We start from the raw sequence: 20,920 nt of genomic DNA, 5'->3' as shown, positions 1-20,920 counted from the left end.
CCCTGAGGGGGAACAAGCTCAACATTTTACAGACGCTGGACCTCCTACCCAGTGTAGAGAGTAGTAGCATCTTTGACTACAGCCTGGGAGACAAGGAGACAGACAAGCATCATAAGAGAGAAGAAAATCACAGCCTGGAGAAGTAACCATATTGCAGAGATGGTTGATGTAAATGTTTAGTTTGGATAACAATTTAATGGATCTGGGAGTGTCGGAGTTAAACTGGAAATGTCAGCCATGAGCCCGTGATCCTTAGAAATCCTCTGATCCTCTGCCCTCTGGCAGGCCAACTGCAGTGGCACAGTGCCAGTCTCAGATGGGACCGGGTGCCCCTTGCCTGCCTGGAGCTGGAGAAACCCAAAGATGGGAAATACCCAAATTTTCATTCTTGTAGGTAAAGGAGTAATAAAAGTTCCTCATGAGCCTACAGGGCCTCACTTGACTTCAACTCAAAATAATCCACATGCCAAAGTGACTCATGTTGGGAAAGCCAATTGTAAACATTTCTTGGGGAGACCAGTCCTTCAGCACCAAAGGATCCCAGTATCCTCAATAATTGTAGCCACACAATAATAATTGGGGGACGTGGTCTGTCCTTGTAGTGATGAAAATGTCCTAAAGTAGATTGTGGTGATGTCTGCACCACTATGTAAATATACTAAAAACCATTTAAGTGGGGGCCTCCCTGGTGGTGCAGGGAGTTGAGCACAGCACTGTGAGGCTGTTCACAGCCTCTGCAGCACGTGTTCAATCCCCAGCCAGGGAGCAACCCACATGGCGCAGCAGACCTCTCCTGACTCACCTGCTGCTCCCCTCAGCAGTGTATTTCAATAGATCTTCCTGTTCTGCTCCCCACTCTGTCTCTGGTGAATTCTCTCTCTCTCTCTCTCTCTCTCTCTCTCTCTCTCTCACACACACACACACACACACACACACACACACACACACACGCGTGCGCGCACCTCTGGCCTGTACCCCAGTTCTTGTATGCATAAGTGAATAAATCTTTAAAAAAAAAAAAAAAGATAAACTCACTCTAAGACTGTTGGGTCCAGGAGTAGAGACAGGTCTTAGATCTCCTTTCCATCACTGAAGTCTGTGAAAAGTATTCTCCCCTTTATTCTTTCATAAAAAACAAACCACGCCTATTGGCTCTTTAAGTGCAGACACTCCCTGGGCCCCAGAGGGTAATCAAAGATAATGACCTGGAACTCTCAAATGCATTAGAAAGTGTTGAGTCCTGTGAGGGAGAGAGGCCTTGCTTCATGGAGAAACAAGATCACTTCCATAGTTAAGGAAGAGATGGAGGAGACTGGCATTGCAGGACCAGCCTCCACCCGGTGCAAAAACCCCCAGAATTTTCAAGCTTCAGTGCATGGTCCCTGGAGCTTCAGTGTGCCTTTCATCAAAATCATATGTTGCTGATTCATTTAGACTATTGTTGTTTCAGCTCATATAAAGTGGGTCAGTACCAATTAAAGCTAATTTATAATGATAAATCTATAAGGCAGAAAGGCATCTCTTTGCTAATGTATTTGCCAGAATTTGACACTCCAAGAGAGTTTTAATTTGCTGTCACTGCAGTTAGCACTTTCGCATGAATATTAATGATCAGCATTATAAGAAAAATGTGGCGTATTGGGTTTCTGGAAAAGGTTGACTTATTTTTATCTATCTGTATGTCACTACTTTATGTTTATGAATACAAAGAATGAGAACACTATCGGTGCTAAAATGGAGGGCAGGCCATCTGCACAGGCTGAAAGGCGGAGCACGAGCAGGTGGGCAGAGGTTTAGGGAGGTGGACCGGGTTTGAAGTGGCTCTTCCAGTGAATGAGAGTGAGCTTGGCAGAGGCCAGGGCTCCTGGGGAGGGATGTGGCTGGTGCTGGTGGGTGAATATGTGCGTCTAGACACCAGACCATCTTATTTCTGGATTCATGAAACCAACTCTCATTTTTATGTCCTTTGTTGACAACCAGTAGAAAATTCTTGGCAGTCCTGTGAAATATTACTGTCTCACCCTGAAATCCCATCTGCCCGCTTTTTCTCCTTCCCCAAAGTAAAATGCTGAAATTGGCTCTCAGGGGTGGTCAGAGATGCCCCCTCAGCTGCGCTCTGGTGCCCTCAGGCCCCCGCCATGGGAATGGACATTGTGGAGGGCTCAGCTGGAGAAAGATTGCATGTGACAACAAGGTGAAATTACATTTTCTTACAGAAACACTAACATTGGTGAATGTCATTTTAAAATTAATAACACCTAAGACTAAGCTCTTTGTAACACTGGGCTGCCGCACCCAGGAGGACAGCACCCCAAACTTGGCTTCAGGGAGCATAGCCCATGCCCCTGCAGATGCATTCACCCTCCCCCAAGTCTGGCTGTGCGCGCTCCACAATGCCCATTTTCCTGCTTTCCTTCTCTCTGGTGTCTCCAGGGTTTTCTTCGTGTGTTACACCTTTATCTCCCGCATATAGGGATATTCGCCTTGAAAAATAAATCAAAGGAGAACAAACCTTGGAACTGAGGACCCAAGCACAATCCAGCCTGCCTGTTTCTAGCCAAGTGGTATTTGGTACACCCCTCACCTCCTGAACCCCAGCTTCACCTTTTGCTAAAATAGGAAAATAGGTTGACATAGAAAGCCTCTCCTCCTGGCTCAGAATATGCAAGTGTGAAGTAGAATCTGCTCATTCTTAGACAGCTGCAATGTTTATTAATAAAAGGAATCCAAACAAGCAGGGGTAGGGTTGGGTATGCAGGTGACAGAATTTAAGGAGCAAATGAATCAAAGCAAAAGGAGGCCAAATCAAAACAAAGCATTTTGATTATCAATATGTCAGTTCCTAAAATCTTCATTTTCTGCCCATTTGCGCACAAAAAATAAAAGGGCTGATGGGAGAACTGGGCTTGGGAGAGACCCTCAAAAGCATGGAGCTTTTAAAAAAAAAATTATTCATGCATACAAGAACAGGGGTGTAGGCCAGAGGTGCGGGGAGGAGGGTAGTGGTTAGCAGCTTCAGCAGAGATGGAGTGGGGAGGAGAACAGGTGGACTGACTGAAATGCATGGCTGAGGAGAGCGGTGGATGAACTGGAGAGGTCTGCTGCGCCATGTGCGTAGCTCCTTGGCCGGGGATCGAACTGTTGCTGCAGTGGCTGGTGATAGCTTGATAGTGCTGTGTCTTTAACCTGTGCGCCACCAGGGAGGCCAAAAAAAGCGTGGAGCTTTGTATCCAGAGATTCAGCAGACACAGTAACTCCCCTAACGGAAAACAGTGCTTAGCTAAACCCACTGTGTGTCCACGCAGACACCACACTTGATGTCCTCCTGTTAGGGGGAAGTGATGTCCTGAGCTAATCCCATACAGGATTAACTTTGTGGACTCCACCCCCACTCCAGACTAAAGCCATCAAGACTCTGGGAAAGACAAATCCCATCACCACCAAGGGAGGATGGCTGGGACCTGAGGGTGGAGTTGGGCAGCCAGGTTGGATATAAAAAACCAAACACGTGGGCCTTGGGCTTTCTCTCTGGCTGGCGATCGCTCGCCTCCTGGCTTCACCGCTCCTGGCTGGCGGCCAGCTCTCAGAGCGCCATTTTGGGATTCCTGATCGGCGGATCGGGTAGGACTCATTTAAAACTTTGTCTCCCACTTTTCTCCCAGAGCTGTACATTTCCTCATTTCCCTTTCCCTTGTAAATAAACCTTTTATTAACCTTTCACGTGTGCCTGCAGTAGAGCATTGATAAGTCCTTTTAAGCGCGCGGGTGAGGACCCACAGTCAGGCACCCCGTTTTGTATCGGGGTTGCTCTACAACACTCCCACCTCGGGGTCCGTTTGGTGCAGATCTCGGAGGATAGAACAGTCTTACCTTTTTTAGTCACTGAATAGTATTCCATTGTGTGTGTTGAAAATCATGAATTCTGGATGGTGGGGGCTCAGAACAAGCCCCTCACGGCTCCCATCTCCTGGCTGAGAGCCGGCACCTTCGCATGTAGGTTTGCAGGCGGGGCTCAGACAGGGCCTCTGAGAGCAGACAGGGCTCAGCAGGGCCTCTGCTCTGTGGATGAATGACTCCATTATAACTCCCCTCCTTCTCCCCTGAAATAATCTAAAGTCTCATTTCAATCTGAACATCAAAGCTGGCTATGATGCCTCTTTTTGGGCGCCTCCAGTTTACCTGCAGCGCAGGGGACTCCAACATGGTGGGTGAGGTGAAGGAAGGAAATAGTAGGTCTTTACTCTAAAATATTTATTACAATTTTTTTTTTTTTTGGTGTGAACTAACAGATTCTCTATCAAAGGTGATTTTTAAAAATTTTCCACAATGCATGGGTTCTGTTATAATGAAATCAAATAGATTGGATGGATTTTATTAATTGCTCCAATTCACCTTTCTCTCCATTCACACAATTTCCCATGTGGTTTTCCACTTGCTATGCTGGTGTGAAGTCCCATGTCTAGACCCTTTTTTATTTTTTTTTTAAGATTTTTTTTTTTAAAGATTTATGTATGTATACAAGAACTGGGAAACAGGCTGAGGTGCGGGGTGTTTGCCTGTGAGAGGATTCACCAGAGACAGAGTGGGGAACAGAATAGGCAGACTGACCGAAATACACTGCTGAGGGGAGCAGTGGGCGAGTCAGGAGAAGTCTGCTGAGCCAGGTGGGCCACTCCCTGGCAGGGGATCGAACTCGTGCTGCAGTGGCTGCGGATAGCCTCATAGGTTGTGTCTTAATTCCTTGCGCCACCAGGGAGACCCTAGACCGTTTTTTAAAAAGAAAAAAATTGGCTTTACTGAATTAATTTTTATTCTAATTATTAAGACTTAGTAAGTAAGCTATGTTTTATCTTCATTTGCAACTTTTGCACAGTAACATATTAGTACATGTATATCATGTAAGAAATATAGTCACACACTTACACCTGCAGGGGTCAGTGCTCACAGCTTTTCATTGATTGGTATGTAGGATCAGAAAGTTGGGAGACCGTTGTTGGGGAACCAGTCTCGCTCGATCCTGCTGTCCCTAAAATGGGTGGGAAATTCTCAAGGAAGTCCTGGAAAGTGCTGGGAATTCTTTCGTTCTGACATTATTTCGGATAACAGATGAAGCAGAGTTTGAAAATGAAGCAGGTTAAGGTGTATTTTCCTCCTCTGGAAAGTTATGAGGAAATTAATGGAGCAAAAAAAGAGAAGGCTGGCCCAGATGTTTTTGCCACAAAAGAAGTAAGTTTAGTTTCAGGTTAGCTCTTCCTAGGGTTCAAAGATGTTTGACAGGAGACTAAGAACAGTTGTTTTGTGGCCTCAGATGTTTTCCGCAGGACACTGTAGCCCTGCCAGCAAGTTTTCCAGATGTTAGCATCCGAGCACGTGTGACTTTGGGGAACAACTGCAGTCTTCACCTGCACCAGGCCCTCTGGCTGTGGAACAAAAGATGACAGCTGAGAAACAGCACCCATCACAGCTGCTGACAGTTCTGTCTGGTAACAGGGCAGCATTGGGGGTACAGTAATAAAATAACACTGGACCCCCACTCACTCCCTGTTTAAAAAAATCGAGGTAACCTCAAAAAAAGCAAGGGAATAGTGGATTAAAATAAGCCCCTCCTGTGACATTCTCCTTATTCATTCGCCAAATACTCCTTTAATTCTTGCTATATGCCAGGCATAGTTCTAAGTGCTTTTGAAAACAGGAGCTCAGTTAGCCTTCACAACAACCCAACGAGCTGGCAGTAGTATTAGCCCATTTTACAGATGAGGAGTCTGTAGCTCAGAGAGGTGTCCTTACTTGCCTGGGCTCACACAGGTTGTAAATCACAGCACCAGAGCTCACACTAGCCCCAGCCTGTCCTCTCAGCCCGGCCCCTGTGACCTCGCTGTGGATGGAGGTGAAGGTTTAGCCCTGCCTGCACTCAAAGTCCAAAGCCAACATACTGTCTGTCTTGATAGAGTCCACCTTGTATCTTTTTCTAGTGGAGATTAACACACAGAGAGGATGTTGGTTTAATCCTTTCTAAAAATATTGTTTTATATGTAATATTATTACACAATGACATTACTTAACTGTCTTCCTTTTTTGAGCGCTTACTATGTGCAGCTCCTCCTGAGCCAGGTGTTCCATAGACATACATCCTAATCCTTATAAGTGCATGGAAGAGATTTATGCCTTTTTCACAGAAGTAGAGGCCAGGTAGCTTGGCACTCAGCTGATAGGCGGCCAAGACATGAGCCAGGTCTGTGCGTCCCTCTTATCTGTTATAGGACGGAATCAAGTAGAAACAGGTCCTTCTCCGAGACTGTTAGTTTCGCAGAGCACCCAAAGGCCCTTGTGGTGTGTCAATAACAGGGCACATGATCCGCTAACCTGGGATGGTGCCAGGGCTCACATGTCCTCCCTCACTGGCACTCACTCTCTGGCATCCTCTGGACCATAAATTGTGCACCCCACCCCCCACCCTTGCTCCTCTTGGGGCTGGATGGTGAGTGGTTTCCACACATCAGCCCCTCAGGCTCTGGCCCCTTTTGATCCAGTGGGGTTTTGAAGTTTTATCTTCTGCTGGGCTTCATTAAGCCCTCCGTTGGGCTGTGGGAGTTTCCCCAGTTATAAATGTTGCGTGGTTCTTGGTATTCAGGTTAACAAATTAGTCCAATTAGATGGGTAAATTAGTCATTCTAACTTTCAAGTTCTGCAGGAGGAACTTTGCGAAATAGCATTTTATAGTTTTCTAACAAGCAATTTAAAGGACACCAGCATGTGGCATTTGTTTAAGAGTCAAACATCCTAAGCAGTGCCCTACTTAAAAACAGATTTCGCTCTTTGCTCATGGACAGACTCAGAGACGTGGCAGAATCTACCTCTTGGCTCCTGTGAGCATTTCCAAACTGGCGCTCTCATTTCTGGGGGCTACAGCCAAGTGTAGCGGGGTTCACTGAAAACCACATTAAATTCCAAAGCCTGGGTTCTGCCAGATTGCTTTTTCTGCACTGCCCAAGAGGATCTAATGGGCCTCAAAACGGACTGCTTGGAATTCCATCTGAATGGTAGGTGGTGATGAACCAGCAACTGAAGGGGGTTGAAAAGTGACCCCTCAGAGAGCTGCTGGCATGGAGGGACGGAAAGCAACGTGGGAAAAAGTGATGTCCCTTAATAGCTAATTGAAAATGCAAAAAGCTCTGGAAGTTTTCCGGGGCTCAGTTTCCTGTGTGTGAAAATAAGTCATCTCCACCTCCCAAGGTCCCTGAGGAGTAAATGAGATAAGGTCTAACGTGCCTGAAACTTAAGAGGCACCCACTCACTTGAGGTCCCTTCCTTCCTTCCTGGATCCTTTTAACTGTTAGCCTCAGATGCTGGCGTCCTTATTCCTGGCTCAACTGCCTCTTCAAACAATCTTATTAATGCCTATTAAAATGAAACCCAATAAAAGTGCCAATATTTGGTGTTGAAATAATTGATGTAGCAGAGCAAACCCAAGGAGCACCCAGGCAGGCCCCTGGTGCAATTTAGCCTCACACCTGGGGGATGAATTTCACAACTGTAATTGCTACCATATAATTCTTATTAATGTTGTGCTATAATTCCTATTTATTCCACAGGGCTTGTAAATGCATTAGGACTTGTCAACATATTATTTTACACTGTTTATGATCTGTAGAATTATGTCCTTCAGGGTTGTATTGTGTAAAAGCTCAAAATAAATGGCTTTGGGCCTCATTAAAAAAGCCAAAAGGGTCTGCTTGTTGAAGGGGTTCTGCATCCCTGCCATCCTGAACAGAAGTCAGTGGAGTTGACTTTTAATTCATTTCTGAGCCAAGCTCTTACTCTGGGAATACAAGGGGATCCCCTGCTCCTATCTGAGTCTTTGCAGGGAAAGGTGTGGATGGCTGAAAGGCAGGTGCACCTCCCTGTGGACAGGTGTGGCAGAGAATTGGCCTTCCAGGAGCTGGACCTCCATCCTGGTATTGAAAGTTCACCCTCTGAACTCTGGGCATTTCTGTCCCCCTGCTCCTTTTGTTTGGGGTGACCCCTTTTAGTTCCAAATTCACTCGTGTTCTTCCTAACTCAACCTATAATGAAAAAGATCTGAGATTAATTCCCACCGAAGCCTAATTAGTATAAAATGGAATGCCCCCCCCCCCACACACACACAGGTTTTTGCATTTACTAGGTCAGTAAAGCACAAGGCCAAAGGGGACAGAATTCTGTCCTTGAGAGAGAGAGAGAGAGAGAGAGAGAGAGAGAGTGTGAGTGTGTGTGTATGTATGGTTTTTTTTTTCTGTTTCCGTGTCCTGAGTGCCTGGAATGCCCTCACCCACCGCTGATTCTCCCAACTTGTGGGGAGGTGACAGTTCCTGACACTTTGTGCTTCTCTGGCCCCACAGGCAGTGAGTATGATGAGGAGGAGGTGGATTATGAGGAGTCAGACAGCGACGAGTCCTGGACCACGGAGAGCGCCATCAGCTCCGAAGCCATCCTCAGCTCCATGTGCATGAATGGAGGGGAAGAGAAGCCTTTTGCCTGCCCGGTTCCTGGATGTAAAAAGAGATACAAGGTAAGGGAGGCGCCACCTCCCGCAGTACACTGCGTGGAAGGACAGGCCCACGTCAGAGAGCAGCCCCTTCTGGCCAGAGGGCATGCTGCTGGGTGTGGGAGGGTCCTCACTGGACACAGGTCAGTCCTGGGAGGTACCCCTGGTTTCAAGGTGTTTGGTGCAGTTTTCCCCATTGTTGACCTTTGTGGGGAGCAGTAGATACGTTTTTGCAGGACTATGTCTTTGATATTCTTCAAGCTCATGTAGATCAGGGGCTGTCATTATCAGTTGAGTCGCCTGTTTCATTGCCAGACACTGCCAGACACCGTCTGCCGTGGAGGGCGCTCCAGGTGGCTTGCAGGAGTCCACTTTGAAGTCCTGAAAGCTGGCAGATGCTCACAGGGCCCTTTTGGAAAACACTGGAAGGTTTTTAGCATCCAGCTGAGGAAGTTCTTGCTCCCTTCCCCCACCCGCGTGAAAGGAGATCAGGGAAGAAGGGCTTTGATATTTTTCTGGCCAAACCACCCTCGGGCTTCAGCATCCTCTGTAGATGGCCCAGGACCTGCATCTCTGAGGCCTGGCTCTGGGTGTCATGGGCACCGGGGGTGAGGGGGACAGAGGAGGAGACACTGCTTTTTCAATTAAGAAAACAGGACTGGAGAAAAACACCCATGACATTCAACTGTGGTCCAGAGAGCACTTTAAAAAACAAGTTTGCAGACTTTCCCTTGGGGTGTTAACAGCTCTTTAAATCTCCACAGGTGAGAGAGAAATATAAAAGGAGCACATACCTGGTTTACTTGATGATATGCTAATTTACCCACAGCTCAGCAGACTCTTTTTTTAAAGGCTCCGAGCAATGTGTTGACAGCCTAAGCACTGCTTATATTGCTCCTTCCTAAATATGTCTCTGAGTGCTAAAAAACTGTTTCAGTGCTTTTCCTACCTGCTACTGATACTAAAGCATGAAATACATGAATCGCAAGGTAACTGGCCCACGGTTTCAACTGCCCCTGTATTGTTAAAATTTTATCACAGAAAGTGCAGATACTCTTTGTTTAGAGTGAAAACCGTGGCATGGAGACGTGAGAACTCCACCAGGGCCTGTCTCAGCGCACAGGCGAGTTTGCGTGGCGGAGGCTTGCAGGTGAGAGTAGAGCAGGCAAGGACCTCAGAACTAGGGGCCGTCGACCCGCTCTATTTCCCAGAGCAGCAGGCAGAACGAGATCCTCTTTTGATCTCATAGAGAAGCGAGACAGAGCTGCTTGGGGGTGTCCTGCCAGCTCTCTGGATGCTACTTCTCGCCAGGCTTCATGGAAGCCGGTCCCCGCTGCTCTGCCCTCTTGCTGCCTTTTTCCAAGTGTCCGAACCCCAGGCCAGTGGTGCTGTGTTAAAGGAGGGAGCAGAGCAGTGGTCCAGGCTGAGACCAAAAACCATCAAAAAAAAAAAGGAAACGTAAACAACACCCTTTATTCTCCTTCCCATGTCTAGCTCCTATACTCATTTCTGTTGTCATTCTTCATTTGTTTTTACTTCTCTCGGGTTTCCAGCTCTCTCCTACAGTTATCTCTGTCTGCTTTGATAGGGGCGTGAGTGTTCTCTCTCCTCTAAGGCCAAGAACAAATGGGATGAGCCTTGGGCTTCGGAGGCTGCCGCCTTAGCACCACTGACTGCCCCGTGACACAGGTGGTGGTTAGTAGGCAGGCTTGCCATGAGGTTAGTGTGGGTTTCCTCTCCCGAGCCAGAATGCCAAGTAATGAAATGTGGGACAAGAACAAACACGAGTCTACTTCTAATCGATGTTAGCGATGAGTGTGGCCATATTCCCCGAAGCTTCGATTGGACTTTTCCTGCTTGGAATTTAGCGGCCGCGGGGCAGTCGTGTTCTCTCGTGTAATCATTTCCTCTTCTTCACTGCATTGCCGTTGGGCTGGGTACCGCTGACGAGGATGTCGTGAGCTGGTGTACAGTGGGGTCGGGCAGAATCCCAGGGTTGGCAGGGACTCTGACCAGTTAGTCTGACTCAGGATCAGCTGTACCATTTCATTGGTATTTGCAGAACCGAAAGATGAGGAGGTATCTAACACCCCAGACTTCATACTGAGCAGGGCAAGAGATCGGGGGCAGCAGCGGAGGGAGTCTCCATGGTGTTTTGCATGCTCATTCTGTTGCCTAAGCCCCCCACCCCAAGTGAATTAATGCCCCTTATTTCTCCAGGCAGAGCTGAAATGCCCTCCTTTGGAAGCCTTTCCATTCTCCCAGACCGGCTCCCCGATAGGCTGAAGTTCTACCTGTGCTCTCCTCACGTGCTCATGCCAGCCACAGGCAGAGCACTCACGACCCCCTTACCCCATGGGTGCGGACAGCTCAGAGACCCCTCAGCACTCTGCACAGGTCTCAGACATGGCAGATGACCTGAGGGTAAAGGGATAGAGGCATAGTGCATGGGGCGAAGAGGGAAATGTGGGCTCCCTGCTGACCTCGGACCCCCAGGGTGGCAGCAAGAGCCACTGCTTTGAGTTCCCCGCAGCCACTCCTGGCGCAACGCCTCACCCACCTCAAATGCTCAGATTCTGCTCTGACTTTAGCGGAGGGCTGGACTCCCAGCTTTATCTGGGACTAGGTTGCAAAGATGGGTTGAAGTGCTTTGAGGTTTTTACCTTTGATAATATTTCTGTTGCAGTTGTTAGGATTAAAGGCACTTTGGCATGTTTTAGAAATATAAAACCAAACAAATGCCCCTCCTCCAGCGTTTCCCTGGAAGCGCCCGCTGCTGCATGGAGGGCGTAGCCTAAGCAACACAAACACCAGCAGAGGGTGACAGGCTGGGGGTGGCCCCGTCTGCAGCCCCTGTGGCTCCCTGGATGGATCTCCTCTCCTCTCCCAAGGGTCCGTGAGGATCCCAGGCGGGAGCATGACTGACAGCACCTTTCTGAATAGCCACTGGCAGTAAATAATCAGGACGAAAGTTGATGTGTCAGCTCCATATCCTAGAAATGTATCCTAAGCACATCATCAGGGATGCAAAGACTGATTTACAAGGATGTTCATCAAAGCCAGCACCGATTTGGGAAACACTAAATGTCTAAAATAGGGGACCAGAACAGAAATCTACCACCAAAGTCCTGTTTTCCAAACATACCTAATGGCGAGGTAATACAATCCCATCCCATCTCTCATGGAAAATACTGAAATACCTCGAATGTGGAACAGAGTGGCCACTTACCTGTTCTCCTTTACCCTTCTGCATTTCCTAAATATCTGCAGTTACCTACCTGGAAAACAGATTAATAATCCAGGGGGAGAAACACCTGCTTTCCACCTGCCTCACCTTGAACCGCCCTGGTGAGCCCAGCGAGGGAGCAGCTCTGTGCACAAGCGCCTTCACTTGTGCCGCTAATAGTCCCCGCCCCAGCTCCTGTTTGGTCATTTTACTTCCTCATCGCATTCCCAGACAACTTCCTCTCCTTGCTATAGAGCATCAAGGGCACATGTTGACATCTGTACTTCTTGGTTGCGGAATTCGCACAGAGATGAAATAGTTTAGGACAGCGGCCCAGCTCGGTATCCAGACTCAGTATCCACACAGCTCAGTATCCACTGACCGGCTCAGTTCCCTCATCGGGCCAGGTCATTCCCGGCGGTAGATGGGAATGAACACCAGGCCCTCCGTTGTACCTCCAGCCCCTCCCCTTTCCCTCAGGCTATCCCTGTGTCAGGCCATTATAATTCAGTTTGTTCTGAATCCTTCCCAACTGTGAAGATTTTTCAAAGACCATCAGCTGCTCCTGCTATGTAATGAGCACTTGACACTTCAGGTACTTGGAATTCTGGCAGGAAATGTGGGCTCTGCGGTCAGACATCCCTGAGCCTCCATTCCGGTTCCATCATTTACCAGCCATGTGATTGAACAAGTCACTCACCTTCTCGGGGTGTCAGTATTGAGTAAGATACTGCAGACCAAGTTCTCAGCGTGAGAAGTTATGAACAGATACAGATGTCCGTGACTTCCTTGTCCTGTTGAAACTTATTTCCCTCCCTTTCCTCTTTTCAAAGACCAGAGGGATTTAAGCATTTCATTCTCTGTCATTGCCTGCCATTATTGCTTTCATCAATACTTTTGAAAGACCAAACTCATTTCAGGATATCTGCAGTGAGAAACTTCAGCGAGTCTTTAAACTCAACTAGAAAGAACATGAAGTCCCAATAGCTCCATGTGAAAGAGCAGATGAGAGAGATCTTGAGTCTCATCAGAACTTGTATTAACATTTGTGATAAGGGTGTCCCACCAACACAGGAGAACATCTTATAACAGCAGCGAAGAGAAAGTAATGGCAAGGTAGGCTTTGTAGACTTTTTACCAACCCCGGAAAATGTCACACATTTCCAAATGTGAAAACCCTCATTTTTCCCTGGTGATAAAGCTGACGTATGGAGTTAGACCCATTTTCCTCAGCCCGACAGCCAGACACGTAACAATGTTTATATTCAAGCAGGGAACAGACCATAGAACCTGCCAGAATCACTTCAACCTTGCACTTGCCTTCTGGTGAACTCTGGGCCAGGTTTCACATTGGACTGGCTGCTTGTGGCTTTAGCAATTTCTGGTTTCAAACCTTCCCTCACCTAATTATTTATAAAAACTCAGGCCTGAGTGGAGTATCTAAACCTTGATCCTCTTGCAATTGCTTGCCTTTTTAGTCAAAAAAAATTTTTTTCTTCCTATTGGTTTCCTCTATTTTCTGACAGGATACTGGGGCACAGGCATAACTGGATTTTTTTATGATTCATCTTGCAACAAGTTCCCTGTGAAAACAAGGGCAGAGAGGGACCCTCCTAGGTCATCTGAATTATCAGTTCAGCTAATGAGATATTAGGCAGGGAGATGAATATTCTAGCACTTGTGAGCCAGACTTCTACCACATCATTACTATTACCTAGGAAGAAAACACTTTTTCTATTTACTATGTTTAAAGTGACTTAAAACGATCTTTTTCATCTTCCATGTTTTGTGGGTTCCCTGGCTCCAGTGAGGTAGTTTCTTGCCCGGATCTCTCGTGTTGCTGCAGTTTGATGCCAGTTGGGGTTAGATACAAATTTGCCATCTTTACTTCTGTCCCAGCTGAAATGGCTGGAATAGCTGGGGGGCTGGCAAGGCACATCTACCCATCAAAGTATCCTAACAGGTCTAACCTGTCACTACACCTGTCACTGCCTACCCACTGCCTCTTATCCCCAACATGCCTCTAGAAGCCCAGTGAAACTTCCTAACCTACATGCAGGGGCTAAGGCAGGCAGGGCCAGAGCTGAAAATACAAAAGCTGAATGAGGTGTTTGGGACCGAGCTTGTTATTGTCCTTTAGGTGAACTTCACACTCCAAGGACAGCCCAGTGGTCACTTGATAAAGTCAAGCAGGGTTCTCTTCTATAGGGCTTTTAAAAGGGATTATTGTACACTGTGAACCTCTAAGAGGGAAATGTAAATAGGAGTAACTACTTTTTTTTTTTAAATGACAACTCTTGCTCCAGAGCAGTAAGGCCTGGTCTAACAATTCACTCACCCCCGTTACCTGGTGAGCATCTGCCCCAGGCTTGCCCCATGCTAGATGCTCAGGAAACAATACCATCCACCTGTTTTCTGGGAGTCCAGTAAGGGCACCTTATGAAGAAAGTAGATGACTGTGTTGGAATCCTTAAGGTGGGCTAGGACTGGGCTCAGCAGGAATAGGTTCAGGTAATACTTGAAGGGCAGTTCACTCTTCTGGCGATCTGTGCTCAACAACTTCTTTCATGTCTTATGCCCTATCTTTTTCTCTTCCTAACTTGGCAATGGCTAACTTGGAAATAACCCTTTGCCAGGAATTCCCCTTAAATCTTCCATCAGTTACTTAACAACTTGCACATGCTTCCTGGAATGAGCAACAGTAACTTTAATTTGGTAAATATGTAGAATGATTCTGGGCATTAAGAATTAAAGAATATGCTACTGAGCTAGCAAAACAACAGAAATTCAGAAAGCATTTTCCTGTTTTATGTATCATTTGGGATTTATCAGCAGGTTTGAAATTTGGGACTCTTCTGTTGCTGAGACGTCTGCAAACTAAGATTTTTTTGAAATACAGTATATGGTTGGAATGCAGCACATTAAAAAAAAAAAAGTAGGGCAGAGTCCACCCACAGGCACTACCATGAACAACTGTGTCAGGGCACGATTCGGTCAGGTAGGTCCCAGGGCAAACTCGGCCTGAGAGATACTGGCTTACCCCAGAGTGGAACATGGACAGAAATTTCAGGTAAGGTGAGGAATTACCACAGTCGTCTAGAAGCAAGGTATAAGTGGAGTTTCCAAACCAAGAATTTATACAAAATGTGTCAAACCTCATTTTCTTTAGAAAGATACACTGTTGGCCATCCTATGAGTATTTTATATCATTGTTCACTGTTACCACTCAGAATTCAGAGTAGAAAAAAAGACCGAGGAAGCAAAGTTCCAAGAAGAGTGCTGCTTTATATAGTGAGCCTTCAATCTTCTTTTATGTAAAACTTGAAGTCAGGACTGTTTCAGAATGACAGCATGTCATGTGCATGACCCGCACAGTCCACGATGAACCCACCAGACTGTCCCTGAAGAGTCACCACTGGACCCTTCAAAGCTTACTCTGTAAACAGCTGCCACCTGGGATACATCCAGTTGCAGTCCAGACCCACCCTGAGGCGCTCCCTGGCCTAACGATGTATGTGATTCCGTCTAATAGCGGCATTTGTGTCTTCTCCACAGAATGTGAATGGCATAAAGTACCACGCTAAGAATGGTCACAGAACACAGATTCGTGTCCGCAAACCATTCAAATGTCGTTGTGGGAAGAGTTACAAGACAGCTCAGGGCCTGCGGCACCACACAATCAATTTCCATCCCCCGGTGTCGGCTGAGATTATCAGGAAGATGCAGCAATAACATGCTGGTCATAACTGTGCCAAGAAATCCTCACCAGCAGTTGCTGATTTTGAAAACAGCCACCTTTTTTCAGGGGAAGCATTCAGCAACCCTTTAAAGAATTAAATGCATGCTTTAAATTTTTTTCTGTAATTTTGGAATGATGTATCTTTGTAGCGTTAATGATTTTGTACATTTGCACATGTAATCTTCATACCCATTTTCATTACTTTGATATAAGGTGCTAAATGAAAAAAGCTCTAGGTTCTTCAGCACATTTCCCCCAAAACAAAATAAAAGTGAGGGCATGTTGCATATTGTTTAGTTGTATTGCATTGATATCAGCTGGGGGAGGAGGGACTAGCACTGAGATTTCCCCCCAAGATTGTAATGTGATTGAAGTTTTTCAACACATCAACTCACTATGTTCAAACCAAAATAATACCTTCATTATCAAACTGGTTACCATGCCTTACATGATGGAGTTAGTATTCGTGAGTAGAAAGACTTTAGGAAATGGAAATATAAATAAAAAAAGAATGTTTAACATAATATGCTAAAAATATTTTCATATTTAAATAACATACGTAAAAGGTGTGCTTTGTGTTTTATATTATCTTGCAAATCTTTTTTTGCCCTTTAAAAGCTGAAAATCTTGCCATCTGACTTACCAATCATTTTAGTGTTAAACAGCATTTTTTGTACAGAATCGTCTATTAAGTTCACTGATTAACACACATTCATTGAGTGCCTGCCAGGTGCCAGGGTTTCGATTTATGCCTATTGATATTTTCAGACCAAGAGACCAGTTTAGTGAAATATTTTCCCCTGAAATCTGTTAGGAAATACTATGGAAAAACTTACGTGCAAATTTTGTGTATGTGAAATTTAGTTCGAGCTTCATCTCTAGGTGAAGTTTTAAAGCACTTTGTAGTTCTCTATTGCCAACAGATTTAGTGTTTTATGTGTTGCCAATTCTTGCAACCACTGCCCTAACAAACCTGTGGGGTTGCAAATCAGAATTAAAATTCCAAGCATGTTTCATACAGGAAGATTTTTGTTAATACCCCCTATGGCCTCTCCTTCATGCTCGCTGTGTTGTGACATTTTAAAAGGCACTTTTCCCATTACATTGTAGATGTTTGTATGCCCACTGGACATGTCTGTTTAGCTTTATAGACATTTTGCTGAAACATGAAATTGAGCCTTATTGACAATTAAGTGCTTCTTGCAGTAGGTGGTCAGAAAGTGACTAACACATGACCCATTAGAGTAACCTATGTCTGGACCATTCCTGAAGTTTTTCTCACCAACAATACCATCATGCCTTGAGTGTTCTTTTCTCCCAAGTGCTATTCCTTAAATGTGCGCGTTTACCACTTGCCTAAATAAGCAATAAAAATTGCTTTGAGATGGCCAATTACCCACAAAGTTAGTGAACGCAAACTCTTGCTTTTAACTTTCCATGTTACCACTTTACAAAGGTTTTACAGCAGAGAAGCAGGTGTCCCTCCTCAGTTTTTCAGACATTTTGAAATGACAGTTGTGAGCCAGGTGGGTAAGCATCTATATTCTTAAGTTGTGAATCCCTCATAATGAGAGAATTAAAGTATTTATAGACACTGCCCTTGAGAAATTTCCTCAGATATCTGCAAGGTCATCTTGGTCCTGAATACAGTATTACTTACCCTGTATGTCTAAAAGGATGATCCAGACATGAGAAGCAACTAGTTGGTGCATAAGAACGCCCCACTTGGCTATTTCATACCTACCTACAACTGACCAAAATTTTTTAGCCCAGCGATTACTTAGCTTTGCTCCTTCTAGTACAAGAAATTGCAGGCTGGATCAGTAGTGCAACAGCTAAACAGTCATAAAATAGTCATTGTGCATGTTAAATTTCTTTCAACTATAAAGCAAATTCCTATTTCTATTTACTTATTCATTGTGACAGTATTACTAAACAGGTAAGGATGGGAATATTTTGTTATACAGTGTATAGTGAATGTATCGTATTGTGTCTGTGAAAACTGTGCTTTAAATTATATTTTCATATGTTTTGTTGGGGACAGAGCACATTGTTTGAAAGTGACAGAGGTTTGTTTTAGAACTGAAGGCAACTTAGTCAAAATTCCTGTCAAGAAAAGCTGCTTATAAATGTAAATGAAATCACACTTAAAATAAACTGCCTCTGACCCAAAATAAACTTGGCTCTTTATTTTCATTACTGACCATTGTGAAGATCAAAATCAAGTTCATTAAGAAACTAATATACCCATTCAATGTCTTATTCTATTCCTCCCCCAAAATTCAGCTGACACAGGTAAGTTTTATTCCTTTGTTTTACTTATTTTTAAAAATAAGTTCTAGGATACTAAGATGAACAATCTCATTTCACTGATAGTAGCTAGTGCTATAATATTAGATGCTTTTCATTGAGTATGGCCCATAGTTTCTGTTATAACAAAAGTGCTCTTGGTCACTGAACATATTCCACCAGGATATATATCCTGTCATATGCTATAGGAAGCTGAAACATGAAGTCTTAAATTCTACTGCCTCCCTGGTCTGTCATGTCTAACATCTGGCAACTGCCTATGTACTGTTTTATCCTAGATTCAAATACCTCTTACAAGCAATGTGATGTGCGTGCTGGACACACAGCATCCCAAAATGCTACAACACTAAATACTAGGCTGACAGATAGCTAGTCTGCTTACGACAAGCTTAAGCATTATAACTACAAAAGCAGCAAAAGTAAGTACTTTAAATTCTTATTTTCATCTGGTGTCCCGGGAGGCCGGGCTTGGGCAGTGTGTGGCAGGCTCTGGACAGGAGACTCCAGGACCCCGGGCAGCTACCTCCGTCCTCTGTGCTGGACCCCATTACTCCTCCCAGCGCCGCCTCCAGAGCCCTCGTGCGTCTGTGAGAGCAGCGACAATGGATGAATCTCTGGTCACAACCTCAGGAGACTTTTTAAGTGGGATATGAAACCACTGCCATCCATGGAGGGCCTGGAAAGATCTTACAATATTGTCATATGTCCTTGGGCAGCTTCTAGGAGCAAGGAAGGCAAACAGAATGTATACTGATGGGAGAAGAGATGGTGGTACTAGAAGACACACGAGCTAAGAAATATCTGGAGGATATGGAGAGATAAATCACTGCACCTTCCAAGATGATTCTGAACAACCACTCAAACTATTCTTTAATGCCCAGAAATGTATGGCATCTTCGACTTAATCCATTTCTTCTATATAACGTGAAAAAAAACAAGTGCAAAGGATAGACTAAGGTCATGGACTACAGGTGCTGCTATGAGTGAGACCATCCAGTGTTTTTCGTATTCTTTCTGGCTTATTTCACTGAGCATGATCCCTTCCAGCTCCATCCATGTTGCTGCAAATTGCATGTGTTTATCTTTTTTGAATGCTGAGTAATATTCTGTGGTGTATATGTACCACATCTTCTTGATCCAGTCATCTATTTTGGGGCATTTGGGTTGTTTCCCTATATTAGCTATTGTAAACAGTGCTGCTATAAACATAGGGGTGCAGGTGCCCTTTTGAATTAATGTTTCTGTGTCCTTAGGGTTAATACCTAGGAGTGGAATCGCTGGATCCTATGGAAGCTCTATGATTAGTAGGTTGAGGAATCTCCATACAGCTCTCCATAGTGGTTGGACCAGTTTGCACTCCCACCAGCAGTGCAGGCGAGTTCCTTCTTCTCCACATCCTCGCCAACATTTATTGTTGCTAGTTTTTTTAATATGTGCCATTCTCACTGGTGTAAGATGGTATCTCATTTTAGTTTTGATTTGCAGTTCGCTGATTGCAAGTGATGTTGAACATTTTTTCATATGCCTGGTGGCCATTTGCATTTCCTCTTTGGAGAAGTTTCTTTTTAGCTCTTCTGCCCATTTTGTGACTGGATTACTTTGGTTTTTTTGCGTCTCTTCAGCTCGCTAAGAGCATTCATTATTCTATGAGGACATCAGAAGTCTGCATACTTAAATTTCTAGAAACTTCTGAATACTGATTTTACACATGATCATCACAGAAGAAATCTTTCAGGATCAGTACAATCCTGATTACTTTCTGAACTGTGTAGGTTTTTCTTCTGATTCATCAATGAAAAATACTTGCTTTAGAATTGAAAAAATCCCCATACTTTGCCCCCTCTTGTCACCGATGAAGACATGGAGGTGCCGCTGAAAGCCATCTTCCCTCAGCGCCCACGGGCCCTAGGAGGAGACAGTGATGATCACTGAGGGAAGGGCAGCCGTAGTCTCTTCTGACTTGCTGGAGAAGCAGCTGTCAGTAGTTCTCCTGAAGCCTCCTAATAAAGGTTAAAGGCTCCATTTAACTAAGCCCCTGGAGGGGCCTCCAGGATGGCCTAGGGGTTCGTCTCAGCGCTATCACCGCTGTGGCCTGAGTTCAAGCCCCGGCCAGGGAGCTACCCACAAGGAGCGTGGGAGCTAGCCCCCATAATGGGGCATGGAGCTAGAGCGCATGTGGTGCAGCAGAAGGTCTCTTCTCTGTGCCTGCTGCTCAGCTATGCTTGCAGATCTTGCCCCGCCCCGCCTCCTGCCCCGCCCCGCCTCCTCCCTTGCCCCGCCCCGCCTCCTCCCTTGCCCCGCCCCGCCTCCTCCCTTGCCCCGCCCCGCCTCCCCCTTGCCCCGCCCCGCCTCCTCCCCTCCACAAGTCTTCCTATGACACCTAGATACTCCCGAGTGCCTAAACCAAATAATGTCAATATCAGTCGTGATTAATAACTACCATGCCACTAAACACCCCTCCATATGGAAAGTATCTATTACCCCATAGTACCTTGAGTTTTTAATTTTGGCATTGATTTATATTATAAATCAACTACACCATTTGTTCTTTCCCTATACTAATGACTGTTTCCTTTAACTCAGCCTTAATATTCCAATACAAATTATAAACATACTAAGTGAGTTCTCAATGAACTGATGAGTTCCATTACTCTCCCCCCCCAAAAAAAATTCTTATTTTCATCTTTTAAAAGGAATACAATTCAGAATTTTTGTAAAGGCCCAGGCTAAAAAGAGATGCTCAAGATTCTAGTCTTAATGAAAAATTGACAATGAAATTAACCTTCAAAAATGTGTCTACTTCAATGTTAATGAGTGTGCTATACACAGAACAAACATGTTACTATGATTTGAGTTTATGCATTTGTGATAGATATTTTCTGTGACTTTCATACCACACACCACTGCTTAGATCATTTAACATGAAATAACTGCACTGACACACCTTGTCCCATTAGCTGTAAATACAACTTTTAAGCCTTAGTTGGAATATTTAGTCATAAAATTAGCAAAATATGCCTTATCTTTTCAAATATAAAGTTTTAGAAAATACATCTGCTATACAGCAAACAAGTGATCTCATTCTACATGCAGAGGGTTTTAGAAAAAAAACTGTTCAAAG

General features: G+C 45.1%; 1 protein-coding gene across 2 annotated transcripts in view; it reads left to right on the top strand.

The window, feature by feature from the left end:
- JAZF1 (JAZF zinc finger 1) overlaps positions 1-17,663 on the top strand; it is a 304,692-nt gene extending 287,029 nt beyond the window's left edge. For both annotated transcript variants that reach the window (XM_054692437.1, XM_054692438.1), the window contains exons 4-5: positions 8,379-8,548; positions 15,306-17,663. In XM_054692437.1, coding sequence (XP_054548412.1) covers positions 8,379-8,548; positions 15,306-15,482 — 347 coding nt within the window. In that variant the 3' untranslated portion in view covers positions 15,483-17,663. The remainder of the gene's footprint in view (positions 1-8,378; positions 8,549-15,305) is intronic.
- Positions 17,664-20,920: the final 3,257 nt, after the last annotated feature.

The sequence above is a fragment of the Talpa occidentalis genome, unplaced genomic scaffold (genome assembly GCF_014898055.3).
Source record: "Talpa occidentalis isolate TD23 unplaced genomic scaffold, MPIMG_talOcc4v2.1, whole genome shotgun sequence".
In the NCBI taxonomy this organism is placed as follows: Eukaryota; Metazoa; Chordata; class Mammalia; order Eulipotyphla; family Talpidae; genus Talpa; species Talpa occidentalis.
Note: the sequence above shows the minus strand (reverse complement) of the source record. Positions and strands in the feature narration are given on the sequence as shown.